General features: G+C 44.7%; 1 protein-coding gene and 1 long non-coding RNA gene across 12 annotated transcripts in view; both read left to right on the forward strand.

The window, feature by feature from the left end:
- adam19a (ADAM metallopeptidase domain 19a) overlaps positions 1-25,000 on the forward strand; it is a 256,777-nt gene that overhangs the window by 176,908 nt on the left and 54,869 nt on the right. Inside the window, exons 5-6 of the mRNA XM_052460731.1 lie at positions 17,606-17,682; positions 21,963-22,146. Of these exons, the coding sequence (XP_052316691.1) occupies positions 17,606-17,682; positions 21,963-22,146 (261 nt within the window). The remainder of the gene's footprint in view (positions 1-17,605; positions 17,683-21,962; positions 22,147-25,000) is intronic.
- Positions 22,845-25,000, forward strand: part of LOC127906677 (uncharacterized) — a 2,676-nt gene continuing 520 nt past the window's right edge. The window contains exons 1-4 of one of the 11 annotated variants that reach the window (XR_008062340.1): positions 22,845-23,515; positions 24,124-24,368; positions 24,432-24,623; positions 24,720-25,000. The exon at positions 24,720-25,000 is cut by the window's right edge and continues 520 nt beyond it. This is a non-coding gene — a long non-coding RNA (uncharacterized LOC127906677). Of the gene's footprint in view, positions 23,516-24,123; positions 24,369-24,431; positions 24,692-24,719 lie in introns of those variants that run through there. The other 10 variants (XR_008062344.1, XR_008062341.1, XR_008062345.1 and 7 more) reach the window with 10 other exon arrangements.

Genomic DNA, 25,000 nt, shown 5'->3' on the forward strand with positions numbered 1-25,000 from the left:
TTTATGGACATTTCTCTTATTGGTGCATTTCTCTTATTGGTGCACTTCTCTTTATGGACATTTCTCTTATTGGTGCACTTCTCTTTATGGACATTTCTCTTATTGGTGCATTTCTCTTATTGGTGCATTTCTCTTATTGGTGCATTTCTCTTTATGGACATTTCTCTTATTGGTGCATTTCTCTTATTGGTGCATTTCTCTTTATGGACATTTCTCTTATTGGTGCATTTCTCTTTATGGACATTTCTCTTATTGGTGCATTTCTCTTTATGGACATTTCTCTTATTGGTGCACTTCTCTTTATGGACATTTCTCTTATTGGTGCATTTCTCTTTATGGACATTTCTCTTATTGGTGCATTTCTCTTTATGGACATTTCTCTTATTGGTGCATTTCTCTTTATGGACATTTCTCTTATTGGTGCATTTCTCTTTATGGACATTTCTCTTATTGGTGCATTTCTCTTTATGGACATTTCTCTTATTGGTGCATTTCTCTTTATGGACATTTCTCTTATTGGTGCACTTCTCTTTATGGACATTTCTCTTATTGGTGCATTTCTCTTTATGGACATTTCTCTTATTGGTGCATTTCTCTTTATGGACATTTCTCTTATTGGTGCATTTCTCTTTATGGACATTTCTCTTATTGGTGCATTTCTCTTTATGGACATTTCTCTTATTGGTGCACTTCTCTTTATGGACATTTCTCTTATTGGTGCACTTCTCTTTATGGACATTTCTCTTATTGGTGCATTTCTCTTTATGGACATTTCTCTTATTGGTGCATTTCTCTTATTGGTGCATTTCTCTTATTGGTGCATTTCTCTTATTGGTGCATTTCTCTTATTGGTGCACTTCTCTTTATGGACATTTCTCTTATTGGTGCACTTCTCTTTATGGACATTTCTCTTATTGGTGCATTTCTCTTTATGGACATTTCTCTTATTGGTGCATTTCTCTTTATGGACATTTCTCTTATTGGTGCACTTCTCTTTATGGACATTTCTCTTATTGGTGCACTTCTCTTTATGGACATTTCTCTTATTGGTGCATTTCTCTTTATGGACATTTCTCTTTATGGACATTTCTCTTATTGGTGCACTTCTCTTTATGGACATTTCTCTTATTGGTGCATTTCTCTTATTGGTGCATTTCTCTTATTGGTGCATTTCTCCGTATGGACATTTCTCTTATTGGTGCATTTCTCTTTATGGACATTTCTCTTATTGGTGCATTTCTCTTTATGGACATTTCTCTTATTGGTGCATTTCTCTTTATGGACATTTCTCTTATTGGTGCATTTCTCTTTATGGACATTTCTCTTATTGGTGCATTTCTCTTTATGGACATTTCTCTTATTGGTGCATTTCTCCATATGGACATTTCTCTTATTGGTGCATTTCTCTTATTGGTGCACTTCTCTTTATGGACATTTCTCTTATTGGTGCATTTCTCTTTATGGACATTTCTCTTATTGGTGCATTTCTCTTATTGGTGCATTTCTCTTATTGGTGCATTTCTCTTATTGGTGCACTTCTCTTTATGGACATTTCTCTTATTGGTGCATTTCTCTTTATGGACATTTCTCTTTATGGACATTTCTCTTTATGGACATTTCTCTTATTGGTGCATTTCTCTTATTGGTGCATTTCTCTTTATGGACATTTCTCTTATTGGTGCATTTCTCTTATTGGTGCATTTCTCTTTATGGACATTTCTCTTATTGGTGCATTTCTCTTTATGGACATTTCTCTTATTGGTGCATTTCTCTTATTGGTGCATTTCTCTTTATGGACATTTCTCTTATTGGTGCATTTCTCTTTATGGACATTTCTCTTATTGGTGCATTTCTCTTTATGGACATTTCTCTTATTGTTGCATTTCTCCATATGGACATTTCTCTTATTGGTGCATTTCTCCATATGGACATTTCTCTTATTGGTGCATTTCTCCATATGGACATTTCTCTTATTGGTGCATTTCTCCATATGGACATTTCTCTTATTGGTGCATTTCTCCATATGGACATTTCTCTTATTGGTGCATTTCTCTTTATGGACATTTCTCTTATTGGTGCATTTCTCTTTATGGACATTTCTCTTATTGGTGCATTTCTCTTTATGGACATTTCTCTTATTGGTGCATTTCTCTTTATGGACATTTCTCTTATTGGTGCATTTCTCTTATTGGTGCATTTCTCTTTATGGACATTTCTCTTATTGGTGCATTTCTCTTTATGGACATTTCTCTTATTGGTGCATTTCTCTTATTGGTGCATTTCTCTTTATGGACATTTCTCTTTATGGACATTTCTCTTATTGGTGCATTTCTCTTTATGGACATTTCTCTTATTGGTGCATTTCTCTTTATGGACATTTCTCTTATTGGTGCATTTCTCTTTATGGACATTTCTCTTATTGGTGCATTTCTCTTTATGGACATTTCTCTTATTGGTGCATTTCTCTTTATGGACATTTCTCTTATTGGTGCATTTCTCCATATGGACATTTCTCTTATTGGTGCATTTCTCTTATTGGTGCATTTCTCTTATTGGTGCATTTCTCTTATTGGTGCATTTCTCCATATGGACATTTCTCTTATTGGTGCATTTCTCTTTATGGACATTTCTCTTATTGGACATTTCTCTTATTGGTGCATTTCTCTTTATGGACATTTCTCTTATTGGTGCATTTCTCCGTATGGACATTTCTCTTATTGGTGCATTTCTCTTTATGGACATTTCTCTTATTGGTGCATTTCTCCGTATGGACATTTCTCTTATTGGTGCATTTCTCTTTATGGACATTTCTCTTATTGGTGCATTTCTCTTTATGGACATTTCTCTTATTGGTGCATTTCTCTTATTGGTGCATTTCTCTTTATGGACATTTCTCTTATTGGACATTTCTCTTATTGGTGCATTTCTCTTTATGTACATTTCTCTTATTGGTGCATTTCTCCGTATGGACATTTCTCTTATTGGTGCATTTCTCTTTATGGACATTTCTCTTATTGGTGCATTTCTCCGTATGGACATTTCTCTTATTGGTGCATTTCTCTTTATGGACATTTCTCTTATTGGTGCATTTCTCTTTATGGACATTTCTCTTATTGGTGCATTTCTCCGTATGGACATTTCTCTTATTGGTGCATTTCTCTTTATGGACATTTCTCTTATTGGTGCATTTCTCCGTATGGACATTTCTCTTATTGGTGCATTTCTCTTTATGGACATTTCTCTTATTGGTGCATTTCTCTTTATGGACATTTCTCTTATTGGTGCATTTCTCCGTATGGACATTTCTCTTATTGGTGCATTTCTCTTTATGGACATTTCTCTTATTGGTGCATTTCTCTTTATGGACATTTCTCTTATTGGTGCATTTCTCTTATTGGTGCATTTCTCTTTATGGACATTTCTCTTATTGGACATTTCTCTTATTGGTGCATTTCTCTTTATGGACATTTCTCTTATTGGTGCATTTCTCCGTATGGACATTTCTCTTATTGGTGCATTTCTCTTTATGGACATTTCTCTTATTGGTGCATTTCTCCGTATGGACATTTCTCTTATTGGTGCATTTCTCTTTATGGACATTTCTCTTATTGGTGCATTTCTCTTTATGGACATTTCTCTTATTGGTGCATTTCTCTTTATGGACATTTCTCTTATTGTTGCATTTCTCCATATGGACATTTCTCTTATTGGTGCATTTCTCCATATGGACATTTCTCTTATTGGTGCATTTCTCTTTATGGACATTTCTCTTATTGGTGCATTTCTCCATATGGACATTTCTCTTATTGGTGCATTTCTCTTTATGGACATTTCTCTTATTGGTGCATTTCTCTTTATGGACATTTCTCTTATTGTTGCATTTCTCTTTATGGACATTTCTCTTATTGGTGCATTTCTCTTATTGGTGCATTTCTCTTATTGGTGCATTTCTCTTTATGGACATTTCTCTTATTGGTGCATTTCTCCATATGGACATTTCTCTTATTGGTGCATTTCTCTTATTGGTGCATTTCTCCATATGGACATTTCTCTTATTGGTGCATTTCTCCATATGGACATTTCTCTTATTGGTGCATTTCTCCGTATGGACATTTCTCTTATTGGTGCATTTCTCTTTATGGACATTTCTCTTATTGGTGCATTTCTCTTTATGGACATTTCTCTTATTGGTGCATTTCTCCATATGGATATTTCTCTTATTGGTGCATTTCTCCGTATGGACATTTCTCTTATTGGTGCATTTCTCTTATTGGTGCATTTCTGAGGAAATTGTTACAGTTGAACCTATTACAGGTTCTGCAGAGTTTCTGATTTTATTCTTTTGGAGTTATTGTTCATTATTATTGTTTATTATATATTCTACCGAATATGTTCAGTCTTTTAGCATCATCAGTCCTTATCGTCCCTTCGGTTGTTTTGATAAACAGCTCTGTCCCAAAGTTAGGTTAAGGAAACCATGCCGTCGTCATGCAATTTTACTGGGTACAATAAAAAAATTCAAATTAAATCGCTCGTCTCTCTGCAGTTTTTTGCAGGGAGATGTCAACCTTTCTTTCTGTACTCTGATTCCCACAGAGAGTCAGGATAATTGTAAATTGACATTTGCTCGTTCAAGTTCAACCTAATAATACAGTAAAATAAAATTTTGACGAAAAGCAAGAAAACAAAACTGATTCATGTAGCGGCTGTCAGATGTTGTAGAACTGACTGCATTGCAACATGGGAAAACTATTACAATTGTATAACTAATAAGGGAATAAATCCTTAATACTTTTTTTATTACTGTGACGCAGGAAAGTGATGCTCACGCATTCAGCCACCGCCGTGAACATAAATAATGAGAGCCATTTTATTAGTGCTGTTGATAAGCTGCTCAGGTTCGCGGGTTGGAGGACGATGGCTCGTGTCGTCTACACGGCGGTCAGCCAGTCAGTGTCTGAGACGTGGGATATGTAAGGATATGTTGTCAGCCAGTCAGTGTCTGAGACGCGGGATATTAAAGGACATGTTGTCAGCCAGTCAGTGTCTGAGACGCGGGATATTAAAGGATATGTTGTCAGCCAGTCAGTGTCTGAGACGCGGGATATTAAAGGACATGTTGTCAGCCAGTCAGTGTCTGGGACGCGGGATATTAAAGGACATGTTGTCAGTGTCTGGGACGCGGGATATTAAAGGATATGTTGTCAGTGTCTGGGACGCGGGATATTAAAGGATATGTTGTCAGCCAGTCAGTGTCTGAGACGTGGGATATGTAAGGATATGTTGTCAGTGTCTGAGACGCGGGATATTAAAGGATATGTTGTCAGCCAGTCAGTGTCTGAGACGCGGGATATGTAAGGATATATTGTCAGTGTCTGAGACGCGGGATATTAAAGGATATGTTGTCAGCCAGTCAGTGTCTGAGACGCGGGATATGTAAGGATATGTTGTCAGTGTCTGGGACGCGGGATATTAAAGGATATGTTGTCAGCCAGTCAGTGTCTGAGACGCGGGATATGTAAGGATATGTTGTCAGCCAGTCAGTGTCTGGGACGCGGGATATTAAAGGATATGTTGTCAGCCAGTCAGTGTCTGGGACGCGGGATATTAAAGGATATGTTGTCAGCCAGTCAGTGTGTGAGACGCGGGATATTAAAGGACATGTTGTCAGCCAGTCAGTGTCTGGGACGCGGGATATTAAAGGATATGTTGTCAGCCAGTCAGTGTCTGAGACGCGGGATATTAAAGGATATGTTGTCAGCCAGTCAGTGTCTGGGACGCGGGATATGTAAGAATATGTTGTCAGCCAGTCAGTGTCTGAGACGCGGGATATGTAAGGATATGTTGTCAGCCAGTCAGTGTCTGAGACGCGGGATATGTAAGGATATGTTGTCAGCCAGTCAGAGTCTGGGACGCAGGATATGTAAGGATATGTTGTCAGCCAGTCAGTGTCTGGGACGCGGGATATGTAGGGATATGTTGTCAGTGTCTGGGACGCGGGATATTAAAGGATATGTTGTCAGCCAGTCAGTGTCTGGGACGTGGGATATGTAAGGATATGTTGTCAGCCAGTCAGTGTCTGGGACGCGGGATATTAAAGGATATGTTGTCAGTGTCTGGGACGCGGGATATTAAAGGATATGTTGTCAGCCAGTCAGTGTCTGGGACGCGGGATATTAAAGGATATGTTGTCAGCCAGTCAGTGTCTGGGACGCGGGATATTAAAGGATATGTTGTCAGTGTCTGAGACGCGGGATATTAAAGGAGATGTTGTCAGTGTCTGGGACGCGGGATATTAAAGGATATGTTGTCAGCCAGTCAGTGTCTGGGACGCGGGATATTAAAGGACATGTTGTCAGTGTCTGGGACGCGGGATATGTAAGGATATGTTGTCAGCCAGTCAGTGTCTGGGACGCGGGATATGTAAGGATATGTTGTCAGCCAGTCAGTGTCTGGGACGCGGGATATTAAAGGATATGTTGTCAGCCAGTCAGTGTCTGAGACGCGGGATATTAAAGGACATGTTGTCAGTGTCTGGGACGCGGGATATTAAAGGATATGTTGTCAGCCAGTCAGTGTCTGGGACGCGGGATATTAAAGGATATGTTGTCAGTGTCTGGGACGCGGGATATTAAAGGACATGTTGTCAGCCAGTCAGTGTCTGGGACGCGGGATATTAAAGGACATGTTGTCAGTGTCTGGGACGCGGGATATGTAAGGATATGTTGTCAGCCAGTCAGTGTCTGGGACGCGGGATATTAAAGGATATGTTGTCAGCCAGTCAGTGTCTGGGACGTGGGATATTAAAGGACATGTTGTCAGTGTCTGGGACGCGGGATATGTAAGGATATGTTATCAGCCAGTCAGTGTCTGGGACGCGGGATATTAAAGGATATGTTGTCAGCCAGTCAGTGTCTGGGACGCAGGATATGTAAGGATATGTTGTCAGTGTCTGGGACGTGGGATATTAAAGGACATGTTGTCAGCCAGTCAGTGTCTGGGACGCGGGATATGTAAGGATATGTTGTCAGCCAGTCAGTGTCTGGGACGCGGGATATTAAAGGACATGTTGTCAGCCAGTCAGTGTCTGGGACGCGGGATTTTAAAGGACATGTTGTCAGTGTCTGGGACGCGGGATATGTAAGGATATGTTGTCAGCCAGTCAGTGTCTGGGACGCGGGATATTAAAGGATATGTTGTCAGCCAGTCAGTGTCTGGGACGCGGGATATGTAAGGATATGTTGTCAGCCAGTCAGTGTCTGGGACGCGGGATATTAAAGGACATGTTGTCAGTGTCTGGGACGCGGGATATTAAAGGATATGTTGTCAGCCAGTCAGTGTCTGGGACGCGGGATATTAAAGGACATGTTGTCAGTGTCTGGGACGCGGGATATTAAAGGATATGTTGTCAGCCAGTCAGTGTCTGGGACGCGGGATATTAAAGGATATGTTGTCAGCCAGTCAGTGTCTGGGACGCGGGATATGTAAGGATATGTTGTCAGCCAGTCAGTGTCTGGGACGCGGGATATTAAAGGACATGTTGTCAGTGTCTGGGACGCGGGATATTAAAGGATATGTTGTCAGCCAGTCAGTGTCTGGGACGCTGGGATATTAAAGGATATGTTGTCAGCCAGTCAGTGTCTGGGACGCGGGATATGTAAGGATATGTTGTCAGCCAGTCAGTGTCTGGGACGCGGGATATTAAAGGACATGTTGTCAGTGTCTGGGACGCGGGATATTAAAGGATATGTTGTCAGCCAGTCAGTGTCTGGGACGCGGGATATTAAAGGATATGTTGTCAGCCAGTCAGTGTCTGGGACGCGGGATATGTAAGGATATGTTGTCAGCCAGTCAGTGTCTGGGACGCGGGATATGTAAGAATATGTTGTCAGCCAGTCAGTGTCTGGGACGCGGGATATGTAAGGATATGTTGTCAGTGTCTGGGACGCGGGATATTAAAGGATATGTTGTCAGCCAGTCAGTGTCTGGGACGCGGGATTTTAAAGGACATGTTGTCAGTGTCTGGGACGCGGGATATGTAAGGATATGTTGTCAGCCAGTCAGTGTCTGGGACGCGGGATATTAAAGGACATGTTGTCAGCCAGTCAGTGTCTGGGACGCGGGATATGTAAGGATATGTTGTCAGCCAGTCAGTGTCTGGGACGCGGGATATTAAAGGATATGTTGTCAGCCAGTCAGTGTCTGGGACGCGGGATATGTAAGGATATGTTGTCAGCCAGTCAGTGTCTGGGACGCGGGATATTAAAGGATATGTTGTCAGCCAGTCAGTGTCTGGGACGCGGGATATGTAAGGATATGTTATCAGCCAGTCAGTGTCTGGGACGCGGGATATTAAAGGATATGTTGTCAGCCAGTCAGTGTCTGGGACGCGGGATATGTAAGGATATGTTGTCAGCCATTCAGTGTCTGGGACGCGGGATATTAAAGGATATGTTGTCAGTGTCTGGGACGCGGGATATTAAAGGACATGTTGTCAGTGTCTGGGACGCGGGATATGTAAGGATATGTTGTCAGCCAGTCAGTGTCTGGGACGCGGGATATTAAAGGATATGTTGTCAGCCAGTCAGTGTCTGGGACGCGGGATATGTAAGGATATGTTGTCAGCCAGTCAGTGTCTGGGACGCGGGATATTAAAGGATATGTTGTCAGCCAGTCAGTGTCTGGGACGCGGGATATTAAAGGACATGTTGTCAGCCAGTCAGTGTCTGGGACGCGGGATATTAAAGGATATGTTGTCAGCCAGTCAGTGTCTGGGACGCGGGATATGTAAGGACATGTTGTCAGCCAGTCAGTGTCTGGGACGCGGGATATTAAAGGATATGTTGTCAGCCAGTCAGTGTCTGGGACGCGGGATATGTAAGGATATGTTGTCAGTGTCTGGGACGCGGGATATGTAAGGATATGTTGTCAGCCAGTCAGTGTCTGGGACGCGGGATATTAAAGGACATGTTGTCAGCCAGTCAGTGTCTGGGACGCGGGATATTAAAGGATATGTTGTCAGCCAGTCAGTGTCTGGGACGCGGGATATTAAAGGATATGTAGTCAGCCAGTCAGTGTCTGGGACGCGGGATATGTAAGGACATGTTGTCAGTGTCTGGGACGCGGGATATGTAAGGATATGTTGTCAGCCAGTCAGTGTCTGGGACGCGGGATATTAAAGGACATGTTGTCAGCCAGTCAGTGTCTGGGACGCGGGATATGTAAGGATATGTTGTCAGCCAGTCAGTGTCTGGGACGCGGGATATGTAAGGATATGTTGTCAGCCAGTCAGTGTCTGGGACGTGGGATATTAAAGGATATGTTGTCAGTGTCTGGGACGCGGGATATTAAAGGATATGTTGTCAGTGTCTGGGACGTGGGATATTAAAGGACATGTTGTCAGCCAGTCAGTGTCTGGGACGCGGGATATTAAAGGATATGTTGTCAGTGTCTGGGACGTGGGATATTAAAGGATATGTTGTCAGTGTCTGGGACGTGGGATATTAAAGGATATGTTGTCAGTGTCTGGGACGCGGGATATTAAAGGATATGTTGTCAGCCAGTCAGTGTCTGGGACGCGGGATATTAAAGGATATGTTGTCAGTGTCTGGGACGCGGGATATTAAAGGATATGTTGTCAGTGTCTGGGACGTGGGATATTAAAGGATATGTTGTCAGTGTCTGGGACGCGGGATATTAAAGGATATGTTGTCAGTGTCTGGGACGTGGGATATTAAAGGATATGTTGTCAGTGTCTGGGACGTGGGATATTAAAGGACATGTTGTCAGTGTCTGGGACGTGGGATATTAAAGGATATGTTGTCAGTGTCTGGGACGTGGGATATTAAAAGACATGTTGACGCTGTGAAAGACTGCAAGCTGCTCGTTCAGAACCTAGCATGGATCTGTCTGCTTCAGCTGGAGTGGAGAGACGCAGTGCCTTTCAACTCAGGAATCAAACACACAAACACACATATCACACCACACGCAAACACATATCACAACACACACACACCACACACACATACACACACATCACAACACACATATCACACCACACGCAAACACATATCACAACACACACACACCACACACACATACACACACATCACAACACACATATCACACCACACACACATACACACATATCACAACACACATACACACATATCACAACACACACCACACACCACACACCACACACACATATCACAACACATATACACACATATCACACCACACACACATACACACACACACATAGCACACCACACACACATACACACATATCACAACACACATACACACCACACACCACACACCACACACACATATCACAACACACATACACACATATCACACCACACACCACACACCACACACACATATCACAACACACATACACACATATCACACCACACACCACACACCACACACCACACACACATATCACACCACACACCACACACACACACACACATACACACAACACACCACACACCACACACACATATCACACCACACACCACACACACACATACACATACACATACACACCACACATACACACATATCACAACACACACCACACACCACACACACACACACACACACACACACACACACACACACACACACACACACACACACACACACACACACACACACACATACACACCACACATACACACATATCACCACACACACACACACACACACACACACACACACACACACACACACACACACACACACACACACACACACACACACACATATCACACCACACACCACACACCACACACACATACACACATATCACAACACACACACACACACCACACACACACATATCACAACACACACCACACACCACACACCACACACACACATATCACAACACACACCACACACCACACACCACACACCACACACACACATATCACACCACACACCACACACCACACACCACACACCACACACACACATATCACAACACACACCACACACCACACACACACATACACATATCACAACACACACACACACACACACACCACACATATCACAACACACACCACACACCACACACACACATATCACAACACACACCACACACCACACACACACATATCACAACACACACCACACACCACACACCACACACACACATATCACAACACACACCACACACCACACACACACATATCACAACACACACCACACACCACACACACACATATCACAACACACACCACACACCACACACCACACACACACATATCACAACACACACCACACACCACACACACATACACACCACACACCACACACCACACACCACACACACATACACACCACACACCACACACACATACACACATATCACACCACACACCACACACACACATACACATATCACAACACACACACACACACACACCACACACACACATACACATATCACAACACACACCACACACCACACACACACATATCACAACACACACACACACACCACACATATCACAACACACACACACACACCACACGAATCACAACACACACACACCACACACACATATCACAACACATACACACACATATCACAACACACACCACACTCCACACATATCACAACACACACACACCACTCACACATATCACAACACATACACACATATCACAACACACACACACACATTTCACAACACACACACACACACACACACACACACACACACACACACACACACACACACACACACACACACACACACACACACACACACACACACACACACACAGAGATCACAACAGACCACACACACACATATTACAACACACACACAGATCACAACACACCACACACACACACATATCACACCACACACACACATATCACAACACACACAGACACACACACACACACACACACATCACAACACACACACATTTCACAACACACACACATATCACAACACACACACCACACACACACATACACTCTGAGGCACATGCAGACAGAAGGACATTCACACAGAAACAAGGAAGCATTGATACACATTCAAAGACACACACACACAGACACACACACACACACACCACGTTTCACAACATACACACACACAGACACACACAGACACACACACACACACACACACACCACGTTTCACAACACACACACACACAGACACACACACTACATGTGTGTGTGGACAACAAGGACAACATTGATTTTTGTCTCTCACATGACCAAGCATGAGAATATATATCTACCCACAAGTCATTTAATGTATTCAGGGAAAGACTAAAAGAGGCTATAAATTAGCAACACATGAAATCTACGTCTCTCATTCTCAGAACTCCAGAATTTGCTCTTAGTCCTGTCGGGTTATTCTTGCCTAGTAACAACCCAATGACAGAGGACGTGTGGAGATGATGATGAAGATGAGTGTGGAGATGAGTGTGGGTCGTGAATGGCTGTATGCTTTATCATTAAGCGTCCGGCTCTTTAAAAGGAAACACGTGACTCTAGAGTCTAGAACGTTCAACAGGAAGAGGAACCGAAACATCTATCTTCCCCTGTCACGTGACCTGGGTCTATTCCCCCCCCAGTGACCCAGATATAATTGACTGTGGTGGTGGTGGTGGTGGTGGTGGTGGTGTGGGTTAACTGTTATGGGGTTAACCCTAAACCTAACCTCTAGACCACTCCAACCCAAATGGTAAACCCTACCCCCCCTTGGACCGCAGGAACCAAGATAACACATTCCAGTCCAGTCAGTGTCAACCGAGGGGGGGGATTACCTGTTCATAGCTTTACTCCTCGTTAGAATCAGAAGGTTACTTCTACTATATGACTTTATGACTACAGAGATGAAACTGGATTTAATTTGTTTTATTTTTTTTATTTAAAAAAATTAAAAAAGACGAAACTGGATGTAAGAGATTACACTGGATAAAAAGTGTTTTTAATCAGAGTTTATGGAGTTTGGTGAAATTGTTGATGTGCTTTCAGCTTCTTACTGACGCAAAGTTATTTCCAGACAGTTGGCCAATATTTAAAGTGAGGCACAAGTGGCTGCGTGGGTAATTACATAATGTGACAGCCAATTAGAGTCCATTTGGAGCCGTATGCAAATGAGACTGGTAGGAAAGGGCAGCAGGGTGTTTTATTGGCCTTGTTAGTAGTAGGCCTTGTTTAGTAGTAGGCCTTGTTTAGTAGTAGGCCTTGTTTAGTAGTAGGCCTTGTTAGTAGTAGGCCTTGTTTAGTAGTAGGCCTTGTTAGTAGTAGGTCTTGTTAGTAGTAGGCCTTGTTTAGTAGTAGGCCTTGTTTAGTAGTAGGCCTTGTTTAGTAGTAGGCCTTGTTAGTAGTAGGCCTTGTTAGTAGTAGGCCTTGTTTAGTAGTAGGCCTTGTTAGCAGTAGGCCTTGTTAGTAGTAGGCCTTGTTAGTAGTAGGCCTTGTTTAGTAGTAGGCCTTGTTAGTAGTAGGCCTTGTTTAGTAGTAGGCCTTGTGGCCTTGTTAGTAGTAGGCCTTGTTAGTAGTAGGCCTTGTTAGTAGTAGGCCTTGTTAGTAGTAGGCCTTGTTTAGTAGTAGGCCTTGTTTAGTAGTAGGCCTTGTTAGCAGTAGGCCTTGTTAGTAGTAGGCCTTGTTAGTAGTAGGCCTTGTTTAGTAGTAGGCCTTGTTAGTAGTAGGCCTTGTTTAGTAGTAGGCCTTGTTAGTAGTAGGCCTTGTTAGTAGTAGGCCTTGTTAGTAGTAGGCCTTGTTAGTAGTAGGCCTTGTTTAGTAGTAGGCCTTGTTTAGTAGTAGGCCTTGTTTAGTAGTAGGCCTTGTTAGTAGTAGGCCTTGTTTAGTAGTAGGCCTTGTTTAGTAGTAGGCCTTGTTAGTAGTAGGCCTTGTTAGTAGTAGGCCTTGTTAGTAGTAGGCCTTGTTTAGTAGTAGGCCTTGTTTAGTAGTAGGCCTTGTTAGTAGTAGGCCTTGTTTAGTAGTAGGCCTTGTTTAGTAGTAGGTCTTGTTTAGTAGTAGGCCTTGTTTAGTAGTAGGCCTTGTTAGTAGTAGGCCTTGTTAGTAGTAGGCCTTGTTAGTAGTAGGCCTTGTTAGTAGTAGGCCTTGTTTAGTAGTAGGCCTTGTTAGTAGTAGGCCTTGTTTAGTAGTAGGCCTTGTTAGTAGTAGGCCTTGTTAGTAGTAGGCCTTGTTAGTAGTAGGCCTTGTTTAGTAGTAGGCCTTGTTAGTAGTAGGCCTTGTTAGTAGTAGGCCTTGTTAGTAGTAGGCCTTGTTTAGTAGTAGGCCTTGTTTAGTAGTAGGCCTTGTTAGTAGTAGGCCTTGTTTAGTAGTAGGCCTTGTTTAGTAGTAGGCCTTGTTAGTAGTAGGCCTTGTTAGTAGTAGGCCTTGTTAGTAGTAGGCCTTGTTAGTAGTAGGCCTTGTTTAGTAGTAGGCCTTGTTAGTAGTAGGCCTTGTTTAGTAGTAGGCCTTGTTAGTAGTAGGCCTTGTTAGTAGTAGGCCTTGTTTAGTAGTAGGCCTTGTTAGTAGTAGGCCTTGTTTAGTAGTAGGCCTTGTTAGTAGTAGGCCTTGTTAGTAGTAGGCCTTGTTAGTAGTAGGCCTTGTTTAGTAGTAGGCCTTGTTAGTAGTAGGCCTTGTTTAGTAGTAGGCCTTGTTTAGTAGTAGGCCTTGTTAGTAGTAGGCCTTGTTTAGTAGTAGGCCTTGTTTAGTAGTAGGTCTTGTTTAGTAGTAGGCCTTGTTTAGTAGTAGGCCTTGTTAGTAGTAGGCCTTGTTAGTAGTAGGCCTTGTTAGTAGTAGGCCTTGTTAGTAGTAGGCCTTGTTTAGTAGTAGGCCTTGTTTAGTAGTAGGCCTTGTTAGTAGTAGGCCTTGTTTAGTAGTAGGCCTTGTTAGTAGTAGGCCTTGTTAGTAGTAGGCTTGTTTAGTAGTAGGCCTTGTTAGTAGTAGGCCTTGTTTAGTAGTAGGCCTTGTTAGTAGTAGGCCTTGTTAGTAGTAGGCCTTGTTAGTAGTAGGCCTTGTTAGTAGTAGGCCTTGTTTAGTAGTAGGCCTTGTTTAGTAGTAGGCCTTGTTAGTAGTAGGCCTTGTTTAGTAGTAGACCTTGTTTAGTAGTAGGCCTTGTTAGTAGTAGGCCTTGTTAGTAGTAGACCTTGTTTAGTAGTAGGCCTTGTTTGTAGTAGGCCTTGTTTAGTAGTAGGCCTTGTTAGCAGTGACGGCGTTGAAGAGTTCTGACAAACGTTCTCTAAATGGCGATTCGATGTAAACGAAGAAGAAAAGTGTCATGACACTGTGATGGCGATGGAAAGAAACATTTTTATAACACACAAATACAAACAGACAGAAAACAAGAGTGAATCTAATCCTCTACAGAGCAGTAAAATTGCCAACCAATTTCCTTTCCATCTATCTCTCTCTCTCTCTCTCTCTCTCTCTCTCTCTCTCTCTCTCTCTCTCTAAACAAAATACATATTTTTCTATTCTGTTTCTGCTCAAGTGAACCCCAGTAGCAACCTGACATTTGTAATCTAAAAGGAGCCTCTCTGTTTGTAGGTGTTGATGAGGTATTTATTTACAGTAGACCCAGGTGGCATGTCATTTTGTTACACACGCCTGAAACATGGCAAAGGCATTGTTGTTGTGTGTAGGCTTGGCTTTCCTCCATCGACCTCATGTGATGAGACAGACACGAGGGCTCTTAAGATTGTCAGGGAGCGTTTTCACTGACAATTGATTTGTATGTCCTCCATGCATGAGCGCAACCCATCACTTCTGACGTTCATATAGATTAGCTTATTTCACAGTCTGAAAGGCAGACCAAAGCCTTTTAAATAGCCAAGAATTCTAATTTATGCACAATATAAGCTTGTTTTCCGAATAAATTAATTGGATGTTGGTGTGTTTTGTGGCGGAGGCACCAGGGCCACGAAAGCAACACCGGGGGACACTGCCGTGTGACATCGTCCGTGGCCCATTGTGACGAAATTTCCCAGGACATCCAGCTCAGGTCAAAGGTCAACAGGAGGTTTGTGTTCTGTGCTTCTCAGAGGCAGAAAAAAAAACAGAACCGCAGTTTCTCCTAAAAATAAAGAAGTTTAATGCAACTGCAGTGACAATGCAGGCAGAACATCTCTGATGTATTCAATCCTCTGTTGCTGTTTTCATCTTCATGCACATGCTGCGTTACTGTGCAGGAAAAACCTCAATTCAAAATGGAGTTGTGTTGAGAAATAGAAGCCCTCGTCTACGTGTGTGTTGAGAAATAGAAGCCCTCGTCTACGTGTGTGTTGAGAAATAGAAGCCCTCGTCTACGTGTGTGTTGAGAAATAGAAGCCCTCGTCTACGTGCGTGTTGAGAAATAGAAGCCCTCGTCTACGTGTGTGTTGAGAAATAGAAGCCCTCGTCTACGTGTGTGTTGAGAAATAGAAGCCCTCGTCTACGTGTGTGTTGAGAAATAGAAGCCCTCGTCTACGTGTGTGTTGAGAAATAGAAGCCCTCGTCTACGTGTGTGTTGAGAAATAGAAGCCCTCGTCTACGTGTGTGTTGAGAAATAGAAGCCCTCGTCTACGTGTGTGTTGAGAAATAGAAGCCCTCGTCTACGTGTGTGTTGAGAAATAGAAGCCCTCGTCTACGTGTGTGTTGAGAAATAGAAGCCCTCGTCTACGTGTGTGTTGAGAAATAGAAGCCCTCGTCTACGTGTGTGTTGAGAAATAGAAGCCCATACAGTAGCTAGCTTGATAAGAGAGAAAATACACCATTTCACTGAAACCCTGAAGCTTTTAAATGAATGGCAGAGAAATCTGCAGTTCTACACCAGAACCATTCCAACCTCGCTTGGTCGCTATGGTAACATGACTCAAAGGCAACTGGAACTCTCCATACAACGCTAATTGTTTGGATTTCATGGAAAAGACCAATGCATCAGTAGAAATTCGGCCCACTCTGTATAGCACTCAACAGACCTAAATCGGTACCTAATGACGCGGCCTGTAGCCCTGTCTCGTGGACCTCGTTGACCTCACCCTCGGCACACAAAAGGGTTGTCGGCATTAAAAATGTTTAAACACTCCTTGTAAAAAGATGCTAATATTTTTTCTCCGAAGCGCAATGATCGTCCTGGGGCAATACCAAGGGAAGCTCCAGCGTTGAGTCACTGAAATACATCACGGATGGAGCGAGGATTGTCTACTGATTAGACAGAGCCATTTGTCCAAACCCAGGACATGTTGTGTTGCAGTGTACCAGCTGGTCGCTAATGAAACATTGGATCTATAGGAACCTTTTTCCGCTGCGTCAATACCCAGAATCCATTTATCACAAGATGCAGGCCTATAGGATTTAGTGTCCATATAAACATTGCTATGGTATAGTACAGTATGTTTGACTCTCTCTCTCCCTCTCTCTCTCTATCTCTCTCTCTCTCTCTCTCTCTCTCTCTCTCTCTCTCTCTCTCTCTCTCTCTCTCCCCTCCCTCTCTCCTCTCTCTCTCTCTCTCTCTCTCTCTCTCTCTCTCTCTCTCTCTCTCTCTCTCTCTCTCTCTCTCTCTCTCTCTCTCCTCTCCTCTCTCTCTCCTCCCCCCTCCCTCCCTCCTCCCTCCCCCTATCATCACAGGATCACTGCTTCTACCACGGGCATGTAAGAGGACACATGGACTCCTGGGCCGCCCTTAGCACATGTTCAGGAGTGAGGTACGTAAAAATAAAAAAACACACAAAAAAAAACATTTGATTTTCATCATCATTTCTAACCTGTTCTTGGATTTTCAGTCTCTTGGTAGACGTTTCCCTGTTTAGGCACTGATCCAGAATCAGAATCCAGAATCCTAACCTTAATCATCAGTTGTAAGAAATGCAAAAACTGACCTTAGTTCAATGTCTAGAGGCACCTTCCAGCTGGAGTAAATTCTGTCATATGTTTCTCCAAATTATCCATAAGAGGGGAATAACACAGTTCCACCTCAAACTCCCAGAATTCCGTCTGATATTTATTTTATTTTACATAGCTATGTTGCTGGATTTAGACTACCCCAGGCAAGCAGTGTGAGTTATTTCATAAAACTCGCTGGCTAATTCAATTCCTCAAATCTTCTTTTTTCAGGGATACTGCCGTCTGGCAGTTTAGAGAGTCTTTAAATGTTCCCTACCTCAGAACAGAATTTAACAGGAAGCTTCTTGCATATCAAATGCTTTCAAATTGGAGCTCTCCTGTGGGAAAAATATGTCCCCTGTCGCCACCCGTACACCCTGAGAAATATATTCATGAATGCGATCCAGCCGAAGACCTCGAGTTTCTAGCTCAATCGCTCTTGATTAGAAATTAATTCCACAAGCCAGCTCAGTCTATCCTGGACTGATAACAGCGTTTCACACAAGTTTGTTCTCCAATAACAATAGTTGTATCTTTAGTATCACCGATACTCTTTATGTCTCTCAGACAGGCAAGAGGAGCTCATTTGTAGTGGCTGTTTGTCCTGGCTGAGGATGTAGTGAGATGCGATCAGTCACAGGTTAGAAGGAAACCGAAGAGACAGACAGACGTGAGGTGAAACCGAGGACAGCAACTCAACTGAATGAAAATGTCTAAACCGACACAGAGAAGAAGAGAAAGAAAAACAACTCAGTTGATCAAACAACAACGTTCAACAAAGGCAAGAGCTAAACTAAAGGGTCACACTTCAAACAAGATTCAAATCCAAAGGCCAATCACTTTATAAGGCCTACCAAAGACACTTCATAGAACAGTCATAAGCATTGGCATGCTACAGAAAAGGCGTTGAGCTCTATCACGCAATCATAGGCAGGGTAGCCTAGTGGTTAGAGCGTTGGACTAGTAACCGGAAGTTTGCAAGTTCGAACCCCCGAGCTGACAAAGTACAAAATCTGTCGTTCTGCCCCTGAACAGGCATTTAACCCACTGTTCCTAGGCCATCATTGAAAATAAGAATTTGTTCTTAACTGACTTGCCTAGTTAAATAAAGATAAAATAAAAAAATTACACTGGCTTGGTTTTCCTCGGACACGGAACGTCACGAGGGTGTAGTTAAAATGGATACCTGGTAATGCTGATAAGGGAGGTCATACCCCCTGCTCTAGTCATATTAGTTAGTGAGACTCGTCATCAATAACCAAGGTTCCACTCGTGGAACACCCAAAAGGTTCCGGAATCCCTTCTGCCATTCCGTTCTATTGTCTGTGTTCCATCCCTGACCTTTTTCCGCTCTTCGCAGCAGTTCCCCCGGCTGCGTTGCATATTTACAGTTCCCTCCCAGCTCATATTCCCCACTGGCCACCGTCACGCACCAAAGACAAGTGTTTCTGTATTGACACAAAATGGAATGAGGCGGTAACAGGAGGGTGAGCTGGACTCACCCAAACCCTGAACTTCAACGAACCTGACTTGTCACGGTGCCAATGTAAGCCAGGGAATATTGTGTTCAGTTTCGACGTGCCATGACTGAGTGTGTGTGTGTGTGTGTGTGTGTGTGTGTGTGTGTGTGTGTGTGTGTGTGTGTGTGTGTGTGTGTGTGTGTGTGTGTGTGTGTGTGTGTGTGTGTGTGTGTGTGTGCGTGCGTGCGTGCGTGCGTGCGTGTGAGCGTGCGTGCGTGCGTGTGTGTGTGTGCGTGCTCACGTGTCTGTGCTTGTGTGTGCATGCTTCACATGCATACATTTTCATGAGACCCATTTGATTTTCATTTGATTCCCATTTGATTCCCAATTGATTCCCATTTGATTCCCATTTGATTCCCATTTGATTCCCAATTGATTCCCATTTGATTCCCATTTGATTCCCATTTGATTCCCAATTGATTCCGATTTGATTCCCATTTGATTCCCAATTGATTCCCATTTGATTCCCATTTGATTCCCATTTGATTGCCATTTGATTGCCATGTATTGTGCGTGTTTCTTTGCTGTGCTGATATCTACTGGGACAAAGAGCTCCACAGCGGAGGTGCATTACACAGTACCTTCTCCAGCCACATCACACCATGTGGATCACAGTACCTTCTCCAGCCACATCACACCATGTGGATCACAGTACCTTCTCCAGCCACATCACACCATGTGGATCACAGTACCTTCTCCAGCCACATCACACCATGTGGATCACAGTACCTTCTCCAGCCACATCACACCATGTGGACCACAGTACCTTCTCCAGCCACATCACACCATGTGGATCACAGTACCTTCTCCAGCCACAGCACACCATGTGGATCACAGTACCTTCTCCAGCCACATCACACCATGTGGATCACAGTACCTTCTCCAGCCACAGCACACCATGTGGATCACAGTACCTTCTCCAGCCACATCACACCATGTGGATCACAGTACCTTCTCCAGCCACATCACACCATGTGGATCACAGTACCTTCTCCAGCCACAGCACACCATGTGGATCACAGTACCTTCTCCAGCCACAGCACTCCATGTGGATCACAGTACCTTCTCCAGCCACATCACACCATGTGGATCACAGTACCTTCTCCAGCCACAGCACTCCATGTGGATCACAGTACCTTCTCCAGCCACAGCACTCCATGTGGATCACAGTACCTTCTCCAGCCACATCACACCATGTGGATCACAGTACCTTCTCCAGCCACAGCACTCCATGTGGATCACAGTACCTTCTCCAGCCACATCACACCATGTGGATCACAGTACCTTCTCCAGCCACATCACACCATGTGGATCACAGTACCTTCTCCAGCCACAGCACACCATGTGGATCACAGTACCTTCTCCAGCCACAGCACACCATGTGGATCACAGTACCTTCTCCAGCCACAGCACTCCAGGAAGCATGACTTCTCTCTGAGTTGGAGAAACACAGTTTATTTTCCGCCTCAGTTTCTTGTTTCCTCGTTTCCTCGTTTCCTCGTTTCTTTTCTGTCTCTTTTCTGCTTCCAGGTTATTTTAAAAAAAACGCTGAAGCAAATATCTTGCAACCTCAACCTCGTCAAATATCAGAAAATTTACATTTTTGGCGCCAGGAATTTGAATAATGTTGGTGACGTTGATTGTATAAGATGTTTTCACTTCTCTCTTAACAAAGGGGCTCAACTCAATGCGGCCCTTCGTCTCACGCTGGGCAGGTGGTGTTCTCTGTTGATAACATGGATATTTATATATATTTATTTAACATTGAATCATTTTCTCACCTTTACATTCTTAGAAGAAAAGGTGCTATCTAGAACCTAAAAGGGATCTTCCACTGTCCCCATAGGAGAACCCTTTGAATGACCCATTTTGGTTCCAGGTAGAACCATTTTTTGGGTTCCATGTAGAACCCCTTCGACAGATCTCCTATGACCCCTTTTGGAAGCATGTGTAGTGCTGGGTAATGCCTGTTTCAGTGCAGCATGAATACAAAGTGTATTCCTACAATTACAATGGAGCTGCAACCAGTGTGTGTGTGTGTGTGTGTGTGTGTGTGTGTGTGTGTGTGTGTGTGTGTGTGTGTGTGTGTGTGTGTGTGTGTGTGTGTGTGTGAGGAAGGAAGGGAGGGAGGGAGGGGTCTGATGTTGAAAGCGGGGTACAGTACAATCTTTCTCTCTCTCACACACACACACACACACACACACACACACACACACACACACACAACCTCTTGACAGATCGTGATGGAGAGTGACTCACTCTGCCTGTAAATGGCCTTTTACAGCCCTCTATCCTCTTGGACCAGTTCCTTCCAGGCTCCTCTGTATGAGACCACAGGCTAAGACATCCATATAGTACACCTCTGTTGTTTATAGCTCAAATACCACTTCACCTTAGGGCCACTGGGCCCTTCATCGCCCCCTGCTGATCAACACTGAAACTACCCCCAGGGCAGTTGTAAAAAATAATATTGCTTAGCTGCATAAAATATTTGTTGCTGTTTTGGTTCTTTTTAAATTTAGTATATATTTTCTGTGTTCGTCCAATCATGCCTCTTTAATCTCTCCCTCTTGCTGAAACAGGGGCCTGATTGCCTTGAACTCAAATGACACCTACTACCTTGAGCCAATCAGAGGGCTGGACTCTCGCCATCACTCGCTGGTCAGCGCAGACGATCTGCCAATCAGAGGCGGGACTTGCGGCCACGGGCATCAGACTGGACACCCCAACCTCCTCTCCGGTCTGCTTAAACCTTTGCATCAAAGGGTGAGGGACGCACACCGACAGACACAGACACACCAACAGACACACACACACCAACAGACACACCAACAGACACACACACACCAACAGACACACACACACCAACAGACACACACACACCAACAGGCACATACATAGCAACAGACACAACTACACAACAACAGACACAAGCAGACACACACACACACACAGACACACAGACACAGACACACCAACAGACACAGACACACCAACAGACACACACACACCAACAGACACACACACACCAACAGACACACACACACCAACAGACACAGACACACCAACAGACACACACACACCAACAGGCACATACACACCAACAGACACACACACACCAACAGACACACACACACCAACAGACACACACACACCAACAGACACACACACACCAACAGACACAGACACACCAACAGACACAGACACACCAACAGACACAGACACACCAACAGACACACACACACCAACAGACACAGACACAACAACAGACACACACACACCAACAGGCACATACATAGCAACAGACACAACTACACAACAACAGACACAAGCAGACACACACACACCAACAGACACAGACACACCAGCAGACACAGACACACCAACAGACACCACAACAACAGAAACAACAACAGACACAGACACTAGTGGTTAGAGTGTAGGGGCGGCAGGTAGCCTAGTAGTTAGAGTGTAGGGGCGGCAGGTAGCCTAGTAGTTAGAGTGTAGGGGCAGCAGGTAGCCTAGTAGTTAGGGTGTAGGGGCGGCAGGTAGCCTAGTGGTTAGAGTGTAGGGGCGGCAGGTAGCCTAGTGGTTAGAGTGTAGGGGCGGCAGGTAGCCTAGTGGTGAGAGTGTAGGGGCGGCAGGTAGCCTAGTGGTTAGAGTGTAGGGGCGGCAGGTAGCCTAGTGGTTAGAGTGTAGGGGCGGCAGGTAGCCTAGTGGTTAGAGTGTAGGGGCGGCAGGTAGCCTAGTGGTTAGAGTGTAGGGGCGGCAGGTAGCCTAGTGGTTAGAGTGTAGGGGCAGCAGGTAGCCTAGTGGTTAGAGTGTAGGGGCGGCAGGTAGCCTAGTGGTTAGAGTGTAGGGGCGGCAGGTAGCCTAGTGGTTAGAGTGTAGGGGCGGCAGGTAGCCTAGTGGTTAGAGTGTAGGGGCGGCAGGTAGCCTAGTGGTTAGAGTGTAGGGGCGGTAGGTAGCCTAGTGGTTAGAGTGTAGGGGCGGCAGGTAGCCTAGTGGTTAGAGTGTAGGGGCGGCAGGTAGCCTAGTGGTTAGAGTGTAGGGGCGGCAGGTAGCCTAGTGGTTAGAGTGTAGGGGCGGTAGGTAGCCTAGTGGTTAGAGTGTAGGGGCGGCAGGTAGCCTAGTGGTTAGAGTGTAGGGGCGGCAGGTAGCCTAGTGGTTAGAGTGTAGGGGCGGCAGGTAGCCTAGTAGTTAGAGTTTATGGGCAGCAGGTAGCCTAGTGGTTAGAGTGTAGGGGCGGCAGGTAGCCTAGTAGTTCGAGTTTAGGGGCAGCAGGTAGCCTAGTGGTTAGAGTGTAGGGGCGGCAGGTAGTCTAGTGGTTAGAGTGGAGGGGGAGGCAGGTAGCCTAGTGGTTAGAGTGTAGGGACGGCAGGTAGTCTAGTGGTTAGAGTGGAGGGGAGGCAGGTAGCCTAGTGGTGAGAGTGTAGGGGCGGCAGGTAGCCTAGTGGTTAGAGTGTAGGGGAGGCAGGTAGCCTAGTAGTTAGAGTGTAGGGGCGGCAGGTAGCCTAGTGGTTAGAGTGTAGGGGCGGCAGGTAGTCTAGTGGTTAGAGTGTAGGGGCGGTAGGTAGCCTAGTGGTTAGAGTGTAGGGGCGGCAGGTAGCCTAGTGGTTAGAGTGTAGGGGCGGCAGGTAGTCTAGTGGTTAGAGCGTAGGGGCGGTAGGTAGCCTAGTAGTTAGAGTGTAGGGGCGGCAGGTAGTCTAGTGGTTAGAGTGTAGGGCGGCAGGTAGTCTAGAGGTTAGAGTGTAGGGGCGGCAGGTAGCCTAGTGGTTAGAGTGTAGGGGCGGCAGGTAGCCTAGTGGTTAGAGTGTAGGGGCGGCAGGTAGCCTAGTGGTTAGAGTGTAGGGGCGGCAGGTAGCCTAGTGGTTAGAGTGTAGGGGCGGTAGGTAGCCTAGTGGTTAGAGTGTAGGGGCGGCAGGTAGTCTAGTGGTTAGAGTGTAGGGGCGGCAGGTAGCCTAGTGGTTAGAGTGTAGGGGCGGTAGGTAGCCTAGTGGTTAGAGTGTAGGGCGGCAGGTAGCCTAGTGGTTAGAGTGTAGGGGCGGCAGGTAGCCTAGTGGTTAGAGTGTAGGGGCGGTAGGTAGCCTAGTGGTTAGAGTGTAGGGGCGGTAGGTAGCCTAGTGGTTAGAGTGTAGGGGCGGCAGGTAGCCTAGTGGTTAGAGTGTAGGGGCGGCAGGTAGCCTAGTGGTTAGAGTGTAGGGGCGGCAGGTAGCCTAGTGGTTAGAGTGTAGGGGCGGCAGGTAGCCTAGTGGTTAGAGTGTAGGGGCGGTAGGTAGCCTAGTGGTTAGAGTGTAGGGGCGGTAGGTAGCCTATTGGGTAGAGTGTAGGGGCGGCAGGTAGCCTAGTGGTTATAGTGTAGGGGCGGCAGGTAGCCTAGTGGTGAGAGCGTTGGGCCACTAACCGTAAAGGTTGCTAGATCGAATAGCTGACAAGGTAAAAATCTGTTGTCCTGCTCCTGAACAAGGCAGTTCAACCCACTGTTCCTAGACCACCGTCATTGTAAATAATAATTTGTTCTTAAATAAAGCTTCAATAATCAACAGACACAACAAGCCTTTATTTATCTGGACACATTCTCTGTTGACCGCCAAGCCCAACACAGTCTTTCATTTGTGTA

Source organism: Oncorhynchus keta, chromosome 13 (genome assembly GCF_023373465.1).
Source record: "Oncorhynchus keta strain PuntledgeMale-10-30-2019 chromosome 13, Oket_V2, whole genome shotgun sequence".
Taxonomy (NCBI): Eukaryota; Metazoa; Chordata; class Actinopteri; order Salmoniformes; family Salmonidae; genus Oncorhynchus; species Oncorhynchus keta.